This window comes from Schistocerca nitens, chromosome 10, assembly GCF_023898315.1.
Source record: "Schistocerca nitens isolate TAMUIC-IGC-003100 chromosome 10, iqSchNite1.1, whole genome shotgun sequence".
NCBI lineage: Eukaryota > Metazoa > Arthropoda > Insecta > Orthoptera > Acrididae > Schistocerca > Schistocerca nitens.
In genome coordinates, this window is record NC_064623.1 from 86,430,914 (window position 1) to 86,449,942 (window position 19,029).

At 39.6% G+C, this 19,029-nt stretch overlaps 1 protein-coding gene across 1 annotated transcript in view; it reads right to left on the bottom strand.

The window, feature by feature from the left end:
- The window catches only part of LOC126210302 (uncharacterized), a 90,791-nt gene that overhangs the window by 16,873 nt on the left and 54,889 nt on the right, over positions 1 to 19,029 (bottom strand). The window contains exons 7-9 of the mRNA XM_049939497.1: positions 12,931 to 13,394; positions 6,407 to 6,634; positions 1,644 to 1,748 (exon numbers count right to left, since the gene is read on the bottom strand). Coding sequence (XP_049795454.1) covers positions 1,644 to 1,748; positions 6,407 to 6,634; positions 12,931 to 13,394 — 797 coding nt within the window. The remainder of the gene's footprint in view (positions 1 to 1,643; positions 1,749 to 6,406; positions 6,635 to 12,930; positions 13,395 to 19,029) is intronic.

Consider the following 19,029-nt stretch of genomic DNA (forward strand, 5'->3'; position numbering starts at 1 on the left):
CAATTGCAAGTAATCAATGAAAAAAATTTCATAATACAGCATACCATTCTACAACTTTGAAAAAGAAATGTTATACAGAATAGCTGTGTAGCATAATGCTTGTAACACCAGCCTCATAAGCAGGAATTAGAATTATATTAATACAGTCAGCTGCTCACGGGCGTTGATATATATCAACGGCGACATGTGAAAATGTGTGCCCGACCGGGACTCTAACCTGAGATCTCCTGCTTACACGGCAGACGCTCTATCCATCTGAGCCACCAAAAGCACAGAGGATAGTGCAACTGCAGGGACTATCTCACGCACGCCTCCTGCAACACTCATATTCTCACCTTGTATGTCCGCACACTACATTCGTAGTGTCCCACCCCAACACACTCATTACTCGTGGAAGACATTCTTACCAAGTCCCGTAAGAGTTTGGGGAATGTGTGTGCATCCTCACAGAAGGAGAAGGTCATGGCCAGTATTGCCAGAATTATATACTTATTTGGATATGGTATCTGTTCTTTCGGACATGTCCGAAGTCATAAGCAGGAGGTTGTGGGTTCATGTCTGATCAAGTGCTGTGAAATTTATTTTTATTTTTAAATTTTTTCTCACCAATTACTTGCTTTAAATGTAATCTCTTATTTATATTCCTTTGTCACTTCATTTTAATCACCATATTAACTTTTTCAATTGCTCTCATTTTTCCTTCCCATCATTATTTTTCCAGTCGGAATCTTTGTGCATGTGAATTTGATTATTTTTACTTATCTTTCATAATATTTAAAAATTTGAGAATGCTGACCAATTAAATGAAAAAAAATGAGCAGTGGTATCAAAAATATTATTTTCATTACAAGATGTACTTTTCTTGGATGGTAAAAGTGATACAAACATCTGAAACATAAACTCTTATTGCAATATGGACAAAATAACACAGATGAAGGTTTTAAAAAAAAAAAAAAAAGAAAGAAAGCAAGTAAAACGAAATTCAAGTAAAACGAGGACTAGAAATAATGAATGCAATAACATGGACAAAAATATAGTGTAATGAAATCGAAGAAATTAAATCAATGTTAATATTGGAAATAATTAAAATCACACATACACAGCAATTCCAAGTGCAAAAAGAATTATACAAAGAAATAATGAGACCAACTGAAAAAGCTAATATGGTGATTAAAATGATGTGACAAAAGAACAGAAATAAAGAAGTACATTTAAACCAATTAATTGAATAAAATTATTGATCAAAGTCATTTTGATAAAGATATAAAAATAAAAAACTTCGAAGCCACTTCCTAGTGTGTACAAGGTCTGTACAATAACCACTACGCTACGCAATCAGTTTGTACATTATATCTTTTTTAAAGCTGTAGAGCAACAAGTTAAAATTGAAAATTTTTTCATCAATTACTCGAAAACAAGGGCCCACCAGGACAAATGGCTGTAGGATGTGATAGCTCGGACCTTAACTTTCAATACCATATAGATGGTTTCAAGAAATTGATCCCATCCCTGGGGAACTCTCCTAGTAAGTAAAACAAACTTCTGGTCATATTGTTACTAAATTAATCCTAAGTACTGAGGAATTTTAAATTTGTGCCGTCTTATTCTCATACATTAAATGAAAGAATATTTCTATTACTTACGCAGCACGGAATCTCTTTTTAGCAGGTGAGTCCGGCATGCTGTCTTCCAGGACATCTTTCCCGGGCTTCTCAAATTTAGATTTTACGGTGTATATCCTCTGCAAGCTGGATGACACAAGAAAAGGAAAATAAGATCTGTCGGATTGAGGAAAGCCTCATTTTCACTAAGAAAGTGAATGATCTTTAAGTTACATACTACTGAATTGCACCACAATTAGAGTTGTGTGCAGGTACAAAAGGAAAGTGGAATGGATAAGCACAGTAGAAAACAAAGAGTTTTGCAGGACAAAACAGCTGACTGTCATTTAACTTACTGTGTGCATTTCAGTAGTGTCACTGCAGAGACTGGAATTCGATAGTAGGAAAAGGAAGAGAAAGAAAAGAAGTAGGTGAATATGGAATGGGGGTAAGGAATGAAATAGGAAGACGGCTGGTAGAATTTTACACAGAGCATAACTTAATCGTAGCTAACACTTGGTTCAAGAATCATGAAAGAAGGTTGTATACGTGGAAGAGGCCTGGAGACACTAGAAGGATTCAGATGGATTATATAATGGTAAGACAGAGATTTAGGAACCAGGTTTTAAATTATAAGGCATTTCCAGTGGCAGATGTGGAATCTGACCACAATCTACTGGTTATGAACCGTAGATTAAAACTTAAGAAACTGCAAAAAGGTGGGAATTTGAGGAGATGGGACCTGGATAAACTAAAAGAACCAGGGGTTGTAGAGAGTTTCAGAGAAAGCATTAAGGAACGACTGACAAGAACAGGGGAAAGAAATAAAGTAGAAGAAGAATGGGTAGCTTTGAGGGATGAAGTAGTGAAGGCAGCAGAGGATCAAGCAGGTAGAGAGACGAGGGCTAGTAGAAATCCTTGGCTAACAGAAGAGATATTGAATTTAATTCATTAAAGGAGAAAATATAAAAATGCAGTAAATGAAGCAGGCAAAAAGGATTGCAAACGTCTCAAAAATGAGATTGACAGAAAGTGCAAAATGGCTAAGCAGGAATGGCTGGAGGACAAATGTAAGGACTAGAGGCATATATCACTAGGTGTAAGATAGATACTGCTACAGGAAAATTTGGAGAAAAGAGAACCACTTGTATGAATATCAAGAGCTTATATGGAAACCCAGTTCTAAGCAAAGAAGAGGAAGCAGAAAGGTGGAAGGAGTACATACAGGGTCTATACAAGAGTGATATACTTGATGGCAATATTATGGAAATGGAAGAGTACATAGATGAAAATGAAATGGGAGGTATGATGTAGACAACATTCCATTAGAACTACTGATAGCCTTGGGAGCACCAGCCATGACTCTACCAACTGGTGAGCAAGATGTATGGGATAGGCAAAATACCTTCAGACTTCAAGACGAAAATAATAATTCCAGTCCCAATAAAGGCAGGTGTTGACAGATGTGAAAATTACTGAACTATCAATTTAATAAGTCACTGCTGCAAAATAATTGCATGAATTCTTTACAGACGAACGGAAAAACTGGTAGAAGCTGACCTCGGGGGAAGTTCGGTTTGGATTCTGTAGAAATGTTGGAAGACGTAAGGCAATACTGACACTACAACTTATCTTAGAAGATAGATTAAGGAAAGGCAAGCCTATGGTTCTAGCACTTTTAGACTTAGAGAAAGCTTTTGACAATGTTAACTGGAATACTCTCTTTCAAATTCTGAAGGTGGCAGTGGTAAAATACAGGGAGCAAAAGGCTACTTACAATTTATACAGAAACCAGATGGCAGTTATAAGAGTTGAGGGGCATGAAAGGGAAGGAGTGGTTGGGAAGTGAGGGAGACAGTCTTGTAGCATATCCCCGATGTTATTCAATCTATATATTGAGCAAGCAGTGAAGGAAACAAAGGAAAAATTTGGAGTAGGAATTAAAATCCCTTGAGAAGAAATAAAAATTTTGAGGTTTGCCGATGACATTGTAAATCTGTCAGAGACAGCAAAGGACCTGGAAGAGAAGTTGAACGGAATGGACAGTGTCTTGAAAGGCGGATATAAGATGAACATCAACAAAAGAAATATGATGATATTGGAATGTAGTCAAATTAAATCAGGTGATGCTAAGGAAATTAGATGAGGAAATGAGACACTTAAAGTAGTAAAGGAGTTTTGCTATTTGGGGAGCAAAATAACTGATGAATGTCAAAGTAGAAAGGATATAAAATGTAGTGTGACTATGGCAAGGAAAGCGTTTCTGAAGAAGAGAAATTTGTTTGCATCAAGTATAGATTTAACAGCTAGGAAGTGTCTTCTGGAAGTATTTGTATGGAGTGTAGCTATGTATGGATGTGAAACACAGACAATAAATAGTTTAGACAAGAAGAGAAGCTTTCGAAATGTGGTGCTACAGAAGAATGCTGAAGATTAGATGGGTAGATCACCAAGTAATGAGGAGGTACTGAATAGAATTGGAGAGAAGAGGAATGTGTGGCACAACTTGACTAGAAGAAGGGATCAGTTGGTAGGACATGTTCTGAGGCATCAGGGGATCACAACTGAGTACTGGAAGGCAATGTGGAGGGTAAAAATTATAGAGGGAGACCAAGAGATGTAGACACTGATCAGATTCAGAAGGATGTAGGTTGCAGTAGGTTCTCGGGGATGAAGAAGGCGGTACAGGATAGAGCAGCAAGGAGAGTTGCATCATACCAGCCTGTGGACTGAAGACCACATCATCAACTGACAATCACCAGGGAAAGTAGTCGATGAATAACAGGATTGTCAACGGATGTGATGAAGTGACCCAAAGACTTGGAAACAAAAAAAAAAAAAAAAATGTACTTTTAACGTTAAAAATAAAATGATAGGAAGAAAAATGACTTAAGTACAAGTTAGTTTACATTTGGCTGTTGTATTTAAAAAATCATGTGCTGCAAATATTGTGTATTACTGAACAAACATACATTGTAAAGCCCGAAATATTTCACATTAAATAAATCTTGAATCATTAAAGGTATCTGTAATCTTTTTCTCACCTATATCAACCTTTTGCAGGTCTGACAAGAAAGTCCAGAGTACAAATATGAGGAGAAGTCTAAAAGTAAAGAGATTTATGAAAAAAGAAATAGTTATTATAATGATAGAAAACTGAAACATACGTTATTTTTCTATGTAACCTCCCTGCACTCCAACACACTTTGTCCATCATTTCACAAGTTTTTTGATTATGTTGGAAAAGTTTTTTGGTTGCACATGTAACCAATTTTGCACTACATCACTGACTTCTGCATTGGTTGCAAATCTTCTTCCCTTGGGTGCTTCCTTCAATGGTCCCAACATATCCATATCACTTGAAGCCAAGTCTGGACTGTATGACGGGCACTAAGCAATTCGAATCCCAACTCCTGTATTGTTTCGGATGTCCATTTGGCAGAATGTGGATGAGCATTATCGCTACAGAATGACACCTTTTTGCAGTTTTCGCGAAGTTTGAATCTAATTGCAGGTTTCAGTTTAGTTCGCAACACATCACAATAGTTCTCACTGTTCACAGTTTCGCCTCTTGGGGTGAAATGAACGGCTACCATGCCTTTCATGTTCCAGAATAGTGTTAACATGATCTTACCAGCTAAATTTGATGTTTAAATTTCTTTACTTCTGGTGATGATGGGTGTTTCCAAACCTTGCTTGCAGCCGTATTTTTTGGTTCGTGCTGATGCACCCACATTTTGTCTAAAGTAACAATTTGCTGTAAAAATGCAACTCCCAAATGTTTACGAGACATGTCCATAATTTGTGCTTTAAGCTGTGCTGAGACTTCTTTTGGAACCCACCTTGCACACACTTTCCAAAAATTTTGTCTGTTATGTAAGATGGAGTATGCTGAACTATGATGGATATGTAAAGTACTGGAAAATTTTTCCACTCTGATTCGTCTGTTTACCATCACCATGTCCTCCAATGGCTTCCAAATTGTCCTCGGTTGTTGATCTCAATGGCCTGCCTGATCTTTCCCCATCACATAGAGAAGTTCTCCTCTGTTTTAAGTGCCCTATCGATTCATAGATCTTGCTTCACAATAAACAGCTGTCACCATACTGCACTTGCATTCAACAAATCATCTACACAGGTTGAACACCTTCCACAAATAGAAAGCAATTCATTGGTGCAGATCGACACTGGAGCTGCCACGTTTCACAGTCTGCTACAATACGACGACTAAAGCAGTAATAAGAGTGGCAATGTGTTATACAGAATTGTTGCAGATGACAATACTTCAGCCCTGGATATTAGCAGTGTTACCGAGCCTTATGGTGAGAAATTGCAAACTCCTCATATTTAAATGTGAGGGTTTCTGATCTTTTGTTGTGGTTGTTTAAATAGCGCACTGACGAGAAGTGTACACCATTTTCCACGAAAACCAGCGTCACTGAGGGAAAGTGATGAGTGTTGTTTATGCCACTCTCAGCAGAGTTGACAGTGGAGTAAACTCCCAATCGGCATGCCATTTGAGCAGCACAAAAATCCATACACTCTGTTTACATTTACTCTGCAATTTCTTATCACACATACAAGTGGGCTATTCACTGAATTCCTGCCTTACAGATCTGCTATTGTGGCATACAAAAATACCATGGGACCACTTAAAACGACAAAGTATTGGCAGCATCTTTATGATTAATGAATGTATTATTATGACATAAATGACTATCAGTCATATTATTCTAACTACTAGTTTTTGTTGGTAAGAACTGTTCCATTTTTCACTACATAGAGTATGGCTGCACAGAACTTACTTGTCTGGACTGCTAAAACGGTTCCTCATTTCCAATGGCATGTCCATTTCGGCATCAGAACGGTCACTGCCTGACGAGACATCTCTGCTGCTGCTGCTCATTGCATTTGAGCTTCCTACAGGTGGAACTGCGACTGAAGGAAGTGCACAAGTCACATCCGAAGGTGATGTCGCAGGAACCGACGCAAGCACACCTGCACTGTGTACTGCAAGAGCACAGCTGCTGGACCTACGTAACAAAACAATCACAACACGGGGCCATTAGTACAGCACTCCTGTGTTTGTGGAATACTGGCATTCTGAAAACTGATTATTGTTGCTAAACTGTAACCACATTGGATCTTAATACAAGGCATATTCAAAAAGCAGGTCATTTGCTTGTCTTTAAACATTAACAGCTCACAAAGTTGTACAAACAAAGTGGCATCTACTGACTGTTTACAAAGCCACAGAAGCCTTTGTTTTCATTCAGTAGTAGTTTAACTGTGAGTGAAAGTACACACAACGATCACTTCGAAAATCACTGGTCCCATTGTTTGTGAAGTGTGTTCTATAATTCAATTTTTGTGTTCAAGAGGATGTAAGCTGCTCAGATTCATCAGGAGTTGTATATAGCTTACAGGCCTGGAAGTGAGTGAAAAACAGGTTAGACTATGATGCCGATTCTTTAGAAATGTCCATATGAATTTAATGATTTGTCTATATCCTCAATATCCAAAACAGTGAAACTTTTCAATAAGTGCACCTAAAGCTGTGATGTGACTGACAATTTGTGCTCTAGCTGATTAATTTCCTCATGATGGCTGCACGACTATTTACACAACTGACGTAAGTTCAGATACCGCAGATTATGTACAATGTGGGTTCCAAAAATTCTTACCAACACACACAAAGAGAATAAAGTATCAAGTGGATCAGTGTTTTTAGACCAGTATCAACAAGATGGAGATGATTTTCCCCATATTATTATGGGCAATCAAATGTGAATATACACCAACAAAGGGTCGAAGTAACAGTCAATGCAGTCAACTTATCTCCTTACTTTGGTCAAGAAATGATGGTTGCCATCTGCAGGGGGGGGGGGGGGGATGTATTCTTTCATCTCATTTCATGGAATGGGGGTGAACAATTACAGCTGACACTTACCGCGAAACACTCACGAAACTGAGATGCACCATCCAAAAGCTGTAGTGCTGGAAGCTGTAGCCCGTGACAGCCCACCTCCAACACAGCACGCACCCACACATCACCGCCTGTACTGACGATAAGATTCAGCATGTCCACTGGGGACTTTTTGATCATCCACGTTACAGCTCAATCTTAACACCCAGCCACTTTCGCCTCTCCCTCATAACAAAGGTTTTGTAGACAATGGTCTGAAGGTGACAAACTCAGTACTGTCAACTGGTTCAGTTCCCAGGCAGAGAAGTTCTATGCAGGGGGGTCGAAGAAACTGGTGCAACATTATGAAAAGTCGTGTTGTTGCCCACAGAGAAAATTATGTAGAAAAATAAAGTAGGATGAAAGGAGAAAATATAAAAATGCAGTAAATGAAGCAGGCAAAAAGGAATACAAACGTCTCAAAAATGTGATCGATAGGAAGTGCAAAATGGCTAAGCAGGGATGGCTAGAGGACAAATTTAAGGATGTAGAGGCTTATCTCACTAGGGGTAAGATACGAGGTGTGGCTAGAAAAAAACCGGACTAGTACTGGTGAAACAATAAAACGAATGCAGTAAGGCTGAAAGTCGCGTGGCCTGTCACGTGACTCTCGCTCCGCCTACTGCTCGAGTTTCATCTGCCTCCTGCACTCAGTCTGCCCGTGGCGTCTGTTTTAAGTAGTTGACGTTTTGTCTGTGCGTCGGAAAATGTTGAGTGTACAGAAAGAACAGCGTGTTAACATCAAACTTTGTTTCAAACTACGAAAATCTGCAAGTGAAACGTTTGTAATGTTACAACAAGTGTACGGCGATGATTGTTTATCGCGAACACAAGTGTTTGAGTGGTTTAAACGATTTAAAGATGGCCGCGAAGACACCAGTGATGACACTCGCACTGGCAGACCATTGTCAGCGAAAACTGATGCAAACATTGAAAAAAATCGGTAAACTTGTTCGACAAGATCGCCGTTTAACAATCAGAGCAGTGTCTGAGTTAACAGGAGTTGACAAGGAAAGTGTCGAACAAGTTTACCGATTTTTTCAATGTTTGCATCAGTTTTTGCTGACAATGGTCTGCCAGTGTGAGTGTCATCACTGGTGTCTTCGTAGCCATCTTTAAATCATTTAAACCACTCAAACACTTGTGTTCGCGATAAACAATCATCGCCGTACACTTGTTGTAACATTACAAACGTTTCACTTGCAGATTTTCCTAGTTTGAAACAAAATTTGATGTTAACACGCTGTTCTTTCTGTACACTCAACATTTTCCAAAGCACAGACAAAACGTCAACTACTTAAAACAGACGCCACGGGCAGACTGAGTGCAGGAGGCAGATGAAACTCGAGCAGTAGGCGGAGCGAGAGTCACGTGACAGGCCACGCGACTTTCAGCCTTATTGCATTCGTTTTATTGTTTCACCAGTACTAGTCCGGTTTTTTTCTGGCCACACCTCGTAGATACTGCCTACAGGAAAATTAATAAAACCTTTGGAGAAAAAGAGAGCCACTTGTATGAATATCAAGATGGAAACCCAGTTCTAAGCAAAGAAGAGAAAGCAGAAAGATGGAAGAAGTATATACAGAGTCCATACAAGGGTGATGTGCTTGAGGACAATATGACAATATTATGGAAATGGAAGATAAAGTAGATGAAGATGAAATGGGAGATATGATACTGCGTGAAGAGTTTGACAGAGCACTGAAAGACCTGAGTCGAAACAAGGCCCCGGGAGTAGACAACATTCCATTAGAACTACTGATAGTCTTGGGAGAGCCAACCCTGACAAAACTCTACCATCTGGTGAGCAAGATGTATGAGACAGGCGAAATTCCCTCAGACTTCAAGAAGAATATAATAATTCCAATCCCAAAAAAAGCAGGTGTTGACAGATGTGAAAATTACCGAACTATCAGTTTAATAAGTCACAACTGCAAAATACTAACGCGAATTCCTTACAGACGAATGGAAAAACTGGTAGAAGCCGACCTCGCGGAAGATCAGTTTGGATTCTGTAGAAATATTGGAACACGTGAGGCAATACTGACTCTACGACTTATCTTTGAAGAAAGATTAAGGAAAGGCAAACCTACGTTTCTAGCATTTGTAGACTTAGAGAAAGCTTTTGACAATGTTGACTGGAATACTCTCTTTCAAATTCTAAAGGTGTCAGGGGTAAAATACAGGGAGCAAAAGGCTATTTACAATTTGTACAGAAACCAGATGGCAGTTATAGGAGTTGAGGAGCATGAATGGGAAGCAGTGGTTGGGAAGGGAGTGAGACAGTCTTGTAGCATATCCCCGATGTTATTCAATCTATATATTGAACAAGCAGTGAAGGAAACAAAGGAAAAATTTGGAGTAGGAATTAAAATCCCTTGAGAAGAAATAAAAATTTTGAGGTTTCCCGATGACACTGTAATTCTGGCAGAGACAGCAAAGGACTTGGAAGAGCAGTTGAACGAAATGGACAGTGTCTTAAAAGGAGGATATAAGATGAACAACAACAAAAGCAAAGGGAGGATAACGGAATGTAGTTGAACTAAGTCAGGTGATGCTGCGGGAATTAGATTAGGAAATGACACCCTTAAAAGTAGTAAAGGAGTTTTGCTATTTGGGGAGCAAAATAACTGATGATGGTCGTAGTAGAGAGGATGTAAAATGCAGACTGGCAATGGCAAGGAAAGCGTTTCTGAAGAAGAGAAATTTGTTAAAATCGATTATAGATTTAAGTGTCAGGAAGTCGTTTCTGAAAGTATTTGTATGGAGTGTAGCCATGTATGGAAGTGAAACATGGACGATAAATAGTTTGTACAAGAAGAGAATAGAAGCTTTCGAAATGTGGTGCTACAGAAGAATGCTGAAGATTAGATGGGTAGATCACATAATTAGTGAGGAGGTACTGAATAGAATTGGGGAGAAGAGAAATTTGTGGCACAACTTGACTAGAAGAAGGGATCGGTTGGTATGACATGTTCTGAGGCATCAAGGGATCACCGATTTAGTAATGGAGAGCAGCGTGGAGGGTAAAAATTGTAGAGGGAGACCAAGAAATGAATACACTAAGCAGATTCAGAAGGATGTAGGTTGCTATAAGTACTGGGAGATGATAAAGCTTCCACAGGATAGGGTAGCATGGAGAGCTGCATCAAACCAGTCTCAGGACTGAAGACAACAACAACAACAACAACAACAACAACAACAACAACAGGTTTATAGGAGACAAATTGTTACACCATCTCAGACAATAAGTCATTGTGCTTAGAACTTTGATTCTGAAAAAGCCCAATTGCTTCTTGTTTGCTTGGAGTGGCTGTTCAAAGTGAATGTTGCAATTGAAAATCCTGACAAATGTGAAATCCATTCTGTAATACAGCTTCAAGTGGCAAACAATCCCAAAGCTGTTGAAATTGACGATAAGTGATGATCAGGGTTAGGATTTTAGGTGCATATTTCAGATGAAAAAAGTGTGGCTCATTCAACTAATTTACCAATTTCTCTTTCCTCTATTCTAGTTTATTGCATTACAAATATGTACACCAAATTATCAAAACACATACATCAAATTATCACTCATTGAAAGAAGGAAAAAACATGTACCTCAGGACATCAAGCATACCTACATTCTTTTAAAATAAGCCTGTTTTGATTACAAGATAGAATGTCTTTGTAGATGCTAAAGCTTCTTTCAACATCCACAGAAACCAGTGGGGCAAACCTTGCATTCACTCAAAATGGCCACTCTACAGATGTGGCGAATTCCTCAATGTATAGATTCTTCTGAAGATTAGACTCAAGTTTGTCTTTAGCAAAGCCATTTAACTGCTCCCTCACATAAGTAAAAATATCCCATTGGTTTTCCGTTCCCAGACTTTTTCTTCTAGTTATTTAATAGCTGCAGTCAGGTACTTGTCACTATGGATGCAATACAGTTTTCTCTGCTAATTATGTATTTTCTCCGTTAACAGAAGTTGCTGTGCCTTGGAAATTACACCAGCATTGGCTGGATCCAAAGAAAGCAAAAACTCTAATTATTCTCACACGACATAGCAGCACACTCAATCCAAGATCCCCAATGAGTAATGGCTGGGAAATTTGGAGGGGCAAGCCAATGGTTTCCCTGTGGGCAACAACAGGTCTTGGAGCTTTCAGTAGACTCTTCTTCACGGCACAGACGAACTGATCTACAAGGCTGTATTCGTTCCTTATGGATTCACAAATGCTGAGATGGACATGAACCAAGCATGTCACATGCTTTAAGTTAGAAAGTAAAGGTTTCAATTGGTTAACAACTGAAACCATGTATGGACCACATATTGCTTTGTTGGGGGGTGGGAAGAAGGCACTGAATGAAGGTTGATCAATTCTGAAGTCTACCATTAGGCATTAAGGTTCATCAAAGAGGCATTCTGAGCAAGCAGTATGATGTGCGTGACATTTCTGCAGGACACTGCTCAGCCACACTCGACCCAGCAAACACGAGAATTGTTGCATGCAGTTTAACTGGGGCACTTTTTCACAACCACCCAATAGTCGAGACTTTGCTCCAAGTGATTGTCATCTATTTGCATCGACGGAAAAACACCTCGGTTCCCAAAGCTCAACTGCGAAGAACTTTGAGATTATGTTGCAGGCTGTCTGCAATGATACGTGGCAGAATTTTATGCAGAGGGAATTTGTCTACTCCTAAGAGACATGACAAATGCTTAAATCTGAATGATGATTATCTAAGAAAGTAATATAAAGGTGTAGTTAGAAAGTTCTAACAACTATTCAAGTATTTTAGTTGCACAAAATAGAGACCTGATTTGACGAAACTCAGCAGCATCCCCTTGGCACCCAGGACCTCACTTCCCTCAAATGTTTCAATACATTACCCCACCAAGGCTGTGACTTTCTCAAGTCAATCCAGAAGTCAGATCATTTCTCCCCGACATCCTCCCCACTTAACCTACTGTTGCCCTTCTAACCACTGCAACGTCCTTGTCAAACCGTACTATATTCCCATACCATTATCTCTACTCTGAGATTCCTAGCTGTGCAATCATTCTCACAGGAAAACCTGTCCCAAGCATGCATCCACTGCCATATACACCAATCCCATTACAGGTAAATCTTACATTGCCAAGGTAGAACAACGTGTGGTATCATAGATGATGTTTACCAACTAACTTGTGACCATCACACGGCATTTTATTTTGGAATGACCACCACTAAACAGGCTGATCACATGAATGGGCACGGAAGATACCCAGTACTCAGTTGCTGAACGTACACTACAGTACGACTCGAGGGACCTGAATGCCACCCAGCACTTATTTCCCTGACCTGTGGAGCAAACAGCATACATACCACCATGCTTACCTCAGCACCTTTCCTCCTTTCTCAGATGAGCCACGAGAGAGTGCCCGACGATGGCCTTTCTTGAGACGGCCTTCTACCATGAACTGGTGGTACCGAAGACCTTTGCACGTTCTCGTCGATTTCCTCCTCACCGCATTCGACTCCCCGTCATAATTCTCTTCGCTCTTCTGGATTGAAACAGAAAAATCAGCAGACTCGTCCATTACTGGAAGACATTCGCCAGCACCAGTCAGTGGTATCTCTGTTTCAGAAACTGCTCCAGACGAACTGCCACCCACAGACGGACTCTCTCCGTCATTCACTGCAGCGCTGTTAGGTCCCGCATCACTCGCCTCCAATGGTACAGCTTCTGTAATATTTGTGGCTGCTGTGACAGTCTCTTCAGACATCGATTCTCTACTGTCTTCACTTTCATTGCTGGACGTGTCCTTGTCAACGGCAGACAGAACACCACCTCCGACAATCTGTCGACAAATATTTCTCTGTATAATAATGGAAATGAGAATGACACACATTGTTACACTGTAGAAAGCTACCAAATACAGAGAGATGGTCCTATCACCAACTCTTTTTACATTACACGAAGTATGCCATTCTATGTGGCTAAGACAAAATAGATCACAAAAGAAAAAGATTAAAAGAAAACGAAAAATACAGTTACTGGAAATAAAATAAAAATAACACAGAATTAATAGTTTTTATTCTAGATAATAAGAGATTTTTGAGTAGAATATTTGCTTCTGCAAAAGCTTCAACAGCTTTTTCCAAAATAGTCTTTGCCTGTTCTTTTCTTTGCTCTTTGTTTAAGCTTCCAGCAAGTGATTGCTTCTGTTGAGAAGCAGCAGCATTTTCTCACCTCTGAACAGAAAGCTTCTTTAATGTAATGTGTTTCTCAGCATCCAGTCAGTTCAGTAATTATAAAATCTGCAGGACGCCTATTTCAAATTTGTAGTGTATAAGCCCTAGTTTGCGTGTTTCAGAGCCCTTTTGTCGGACATTTGACCCATACTTGACAATGCTAAGATAGGTAGTTTGAGTGGAAGTAGAACCGAAAATAAATCTATTCGCACTATACAGGAAGACTTTCAGTGTGGTTACTTTAATGCGATCAGCCGCCAGCTGCGAGCATAAGCAAATTATATCTGTGAACACTGAACAGCTGAAGATCGGTGCAGGGGAAGTAAGTCCAACCAACCTCTCACAGGACAGCCATCTTACAACCATGATCTGCATTTTTGCAAAACCAGAATTGACGTTCGGATGCCGATTCCTTCTGGTGTCGCGAGAGTCATGCTCGAACCTCGTGATAGACCTGCATTAGTCTCACCGCTCATCTCAAAATAAGAAAAGAAAATAACAAGCAACACACAACGCAACATAATGTTTAGTGCCCAAGACATTTGGCAACAGCTATTCCGCAATTACTTTCTAAGGTTGGCAACATTGTAAACGAGGCAATTCAACTTCTACCAGTGTCAGGGACAAACATTAGTCGTCTGAGTGTGCAAGCACAGGTGAATCATTAAGCCTCTACAGGTGGCACAGCAATCGAGTCACATATTGAACTGTGCATTCACTGCCACTATCTGAGCATAAAGAAGTAACGATGAGTGAGACATTTACACTTCAAGTGGACATTGTATGTAAACATGGGTAAATGTATGGACGTTACAGACTGGCAAAAAGAGGCAACAGTGTTTGGCTATGCCCACAACTGTACAGTGTGCGAAGTTGCTGTATTTGTTACTATTTCACCGTGTCTGTCTAACATATGTACAAGCAACGGTGTTCCACAGTCCCTCTTTACACCACCTCAAGTGTCGCTTAGCATTCACTACAGAAATACATGGCTTATGGTGATCTTCTGAACCATTGTACCCTATTTTCCCTAACTCCCTATGCACAGTCATTGTGCTACCTGCTTCTAACACTTCACTTCATAACTTACAAGTGATTCATTCTGCTGATTTGATGTGTAACACACATGGCCACGAAACACTTTAGAATTGCGGTTGGAAAAAGATCCTGACTGAGAGGGACTGGAGACATGTTTCACAGCTTGTGAATCAAAATCCCTTCCAAACCCGACAGCATTTCCTGCAGGCAGTGAGTGAAGATCCAGCCTCACCAGTTAGAGAGAGAGCATTGCGACGGGAAATGTATGCAGTAAAGATTTGGAGTCAGTCATTTCGCCAAAGACCATTGCTCACACAGGTGCATAAAGCTTCAACGAGCTAGAAATCATCGAACGTGGACAGTAGCTAACTAGCGGAACAGAAGGTGGTTTGCGAATCACGTTTTTACCTGTATTCAAATTACAGACATTGTTATGTGTGATGAAGGCCATTTGAAGCATTTCATCCTAAATGTGTGCAAGGTCAGGTTCCTGCCAGTGGTGGGTCTGTGACATTTTGAAGATATTTTTCGTATCACTGAAGTGACCATTAACAGGAACCAGCATGTTTATTTAAAAATTATAAATGGTCAGATGTTGCCTTTCAGTCAACATCTGCATGATGAGTAACCTCTTGAGCTCAGTGACTTTGAACATGGATGTCACCTGGGTAAAAAATCCATCAAGGACATTTTTTCAACCTTCCCACTGCTCAAGTCAATTCTTGGTGAAGAGATTGTGAACTGGAAGCACAAAGAGAAAACCACTGCTAGATCATGACCAGGACACTTCATGTACAGACAGACAGCGGCCACTGAGCACTGCGAAGGGTGGTTGTTAAAAATCACCTGAAACCAGCAGAATGAATCACTTTTAAGTTCCTAAGTATAAGAAGCAGACCAGATAGCACAATGACTCTGCATACGAAGTTAAGGAGAATAGGGTAAAATGGTTCAGAAGCTCACCATAAACCACATATTTCTGTAGTGAATGCCAAGCGACACTTGAGGTGGTGTAAAGAGGGACTCCACTGAACAGTGGATGATCAGAAACGATTGATGAATCGAGCAATATCCTATGGCAACGTCATGGAAGTGTTTGGGTTGTACAATGCTACCTGCCACCATCTGTAGGGCCAACAGAAATAAAGATGAGGTGGTCCTAGGGTACAAGAGTGCTTTCCTTTGAGGATTCCAACATTGGCTCTATAGGAACGATGGGCTGCTATTCCTCCAGAGTTTCAGATTCTTCTAAAAGGGGTCCAGATACTTTTTGAGCGGATAGAATATTTAATGGAGACATGTTTTGTGAGAGAATACGTCACACAGCACTGGATACCAATGATGAGTTATATCAGTTTCTTCATTCTCTGAACTGCAAACATACTTTTCATTTATTTATGAACAGTTTTGGGGGACCTCAAAATGCATAGAAACTGTTTTATTCCTTTATCATACTGTAAGGAGTATGATGATGGGAACACTGCGAAGTAACAACTTTAATGTAAAATGGGACCTTGTGTCTAATGGTACTGTTATTAACCTGTGGCACAGATATGCTAACAAAACTGCAGTGCTCCAAACCAATTATAAAAATGGCATTCTACACAAATTTTGCCATGCAAGCGCTTTTTGATATCGATAGTTCCCACTAATTACTAGCCTCTCTGGCCACAGTAGCTTTTCGAGTGGTTTGTCACCTGTAAAGGGCAGGCCCGTGGACCAGCATTTAAGTGCTGTCACGGCCAGAAGGCAATCTCAAAGTGATGGTCGGCTGAGTGGTGTATTGCACAGTGGCTGGAGTAAACGCCGTGACAACGTGGCTCACAGTATCCTTCGCCCACTCCTAAAGATTGTGATTTTGGTTGCTGCAGGTTCAGTATCAGCTGAGGCTGTGAAAATTGCTTGTTGAAAAAGCTATCTTTGCACAATGTGTGGAGCCCGACTTGTTCTTGGCATGAGAATTTGCAAGAAGCCTGTGTCCACTGTGGTGCCAGGCTGAGTTCTCGTCTGCCAGTTTTGAGAATCGGGTGCAGAAGTGTCTGCTGCATAGCATCTGGCGATTCCCGATTCTTAGCATAACACCTACTCGATGGCAGTCCTTGGTCGAGTGGTTCTCAACTTACGCTTCGATTTGCAAGAAATTATGGTGAGCATCTGACTACCGTCTGCACAATTATGTTGTGTCGCACAGCGGCTATTCTAACTGCCAACATGGCTACACATTGTGACGTGTCAACTTTTTTGTTCGCAAATACTTTAGGAGATCACACTCAAGTTACGTTTTTGCGAATGGGTGTGGCTAAGACAGTGGTGCTTGAGCTATTTGATTACGTTTGGCCGTACTATAAATGAATTTTTTTGTTTATTTTGGAACCAGGTACTTCATGCATGACATTTGTCTTTTTCAAGTGTATTTACAGTGTCTATTTGTGTTGTAAACACAAATTGCTAATTAGTGGTTCATCCTTACATATAAAATTCTCATGTCACAGTGTTAGTTGCCATACTCCTCCGAAATGGCTCGATTGATTCTGATGAAATTTTACATGTATATTCGGTAGGTCTGAGAATTGGTTGTAATCTATTTTTTATACCCGTAAGTGATAAGTGTGGTCCGCCCCCAAAAAAAATTTCTTCTTATTTTTTGGACAGAACTTTTTATTTTTATTTTTTTATGGTGTGGCATTAAAAAATACACACAACCCTAAATTTTCACCCTTCTACCACCAACCCCTATTTTTAAAAAGCGATTTTAATAACTTAATAATTTTCAACCCTGGTCAATAACTGATCAATTATCACTTGATCAGTTATCCCTGCCAGGTGTATACCGGTGATAGTCTTACTATTCGATAGATATTTAATTGAAGAAAACGTACCAAAAGCAACGACTCTAACATCCCTCTTTGAATCGATGTAACTAGACCGAGAAGTTTAACTAGGTAGCATGCGTCATTCGCCAGACCGACATTTAGGCCTAGCGCACACGCATCAATTTTTACCATACGGAACAATATCGTACAATCAAATTCTTTTAGTTCCTATGCTCTCCTTTGTTCCTCTAAGGGAATTTAATCGTACAATATTTTTATGTACAATAAAAATCTATTCGTGTGCATTTGGCTTTATTCATAATGCTGGCGAACACGTTTCGACACGAAATTGCCTATGTTTGTACGCTCATGGACGAGCCATGTATCGGTTGCAATTGTTAAATACATGCGATCTACTGTAAAAACGCTAGAACTAATAGTGTCCGGTACTGCTGGACTTCCCCCTAAGCCTTTTCTCACTCCCTACACAGTTTTCAGCCATTATTATTGTTCGTGTCACGAGCTCCCGCCAACAACGGCTACTGTGTTACACATATACATAGTGTTACACGTATACATTATTCTTACAGACTAGAGATAATCCATACGGCAAAACAGCGTTTGCCGGGTCAGCTATAACATATAAAGATTTTCAGAGACGGAACAAAGTTCGCTAGGTATAGTTAGTATGTTATAAGATAGTTTGACGTATCTGTTGTTTATATTTTGGGTCCACGTAAAGTGGCATGGGTACGATAAATGCCTTTACTGAGGGTGTTTATACTGGTAATCGCCATCCACACTTAAATGAAGAAAGGGAAATTGATTGTCTCTGCAACTCCCACTTGTATCAATCATACTCTAAATTTAATGTTGTCAGGTTATTCTGCTTGCTTGGACCAGTGGTCTACCTTCTAATTATATGCAAACAGTCACAAGATTGTGAATGACTGATGTTATTGGTCTATTAGCTATTTCCAATATGTTTCTGAAACTTGTAATGTGCAATACGCAAGTTAATTTTATCTCATTAGACTTCTGTGCTAAACATCTATTAATTTTCTTTAACTTAATGTTGTTTTCAAAACAAGCAAAATATATTTTTTTTTATTATTCCAGTCAGTCATTTCTGAAAGTTATGTAATATCTACCAACAGCTGCGTTGTTGAAAATTAATTTAATTAATGCTCGGGGAGCTGCTCAGATTGTCCTGCATTATTTTCTAAATATGTTTGTGTTTTTAATAAATAAATTAATAAATTTGTGGCACAGTATCCTTCCACTCAACATCAGCTCCCTATGAAGAGAATCTTAACTGACAATGAATAAGTTAAAATAACCTTTATGATCCAGACAGTGAAAAAACTATTATAATTTATAAGGCCTACAG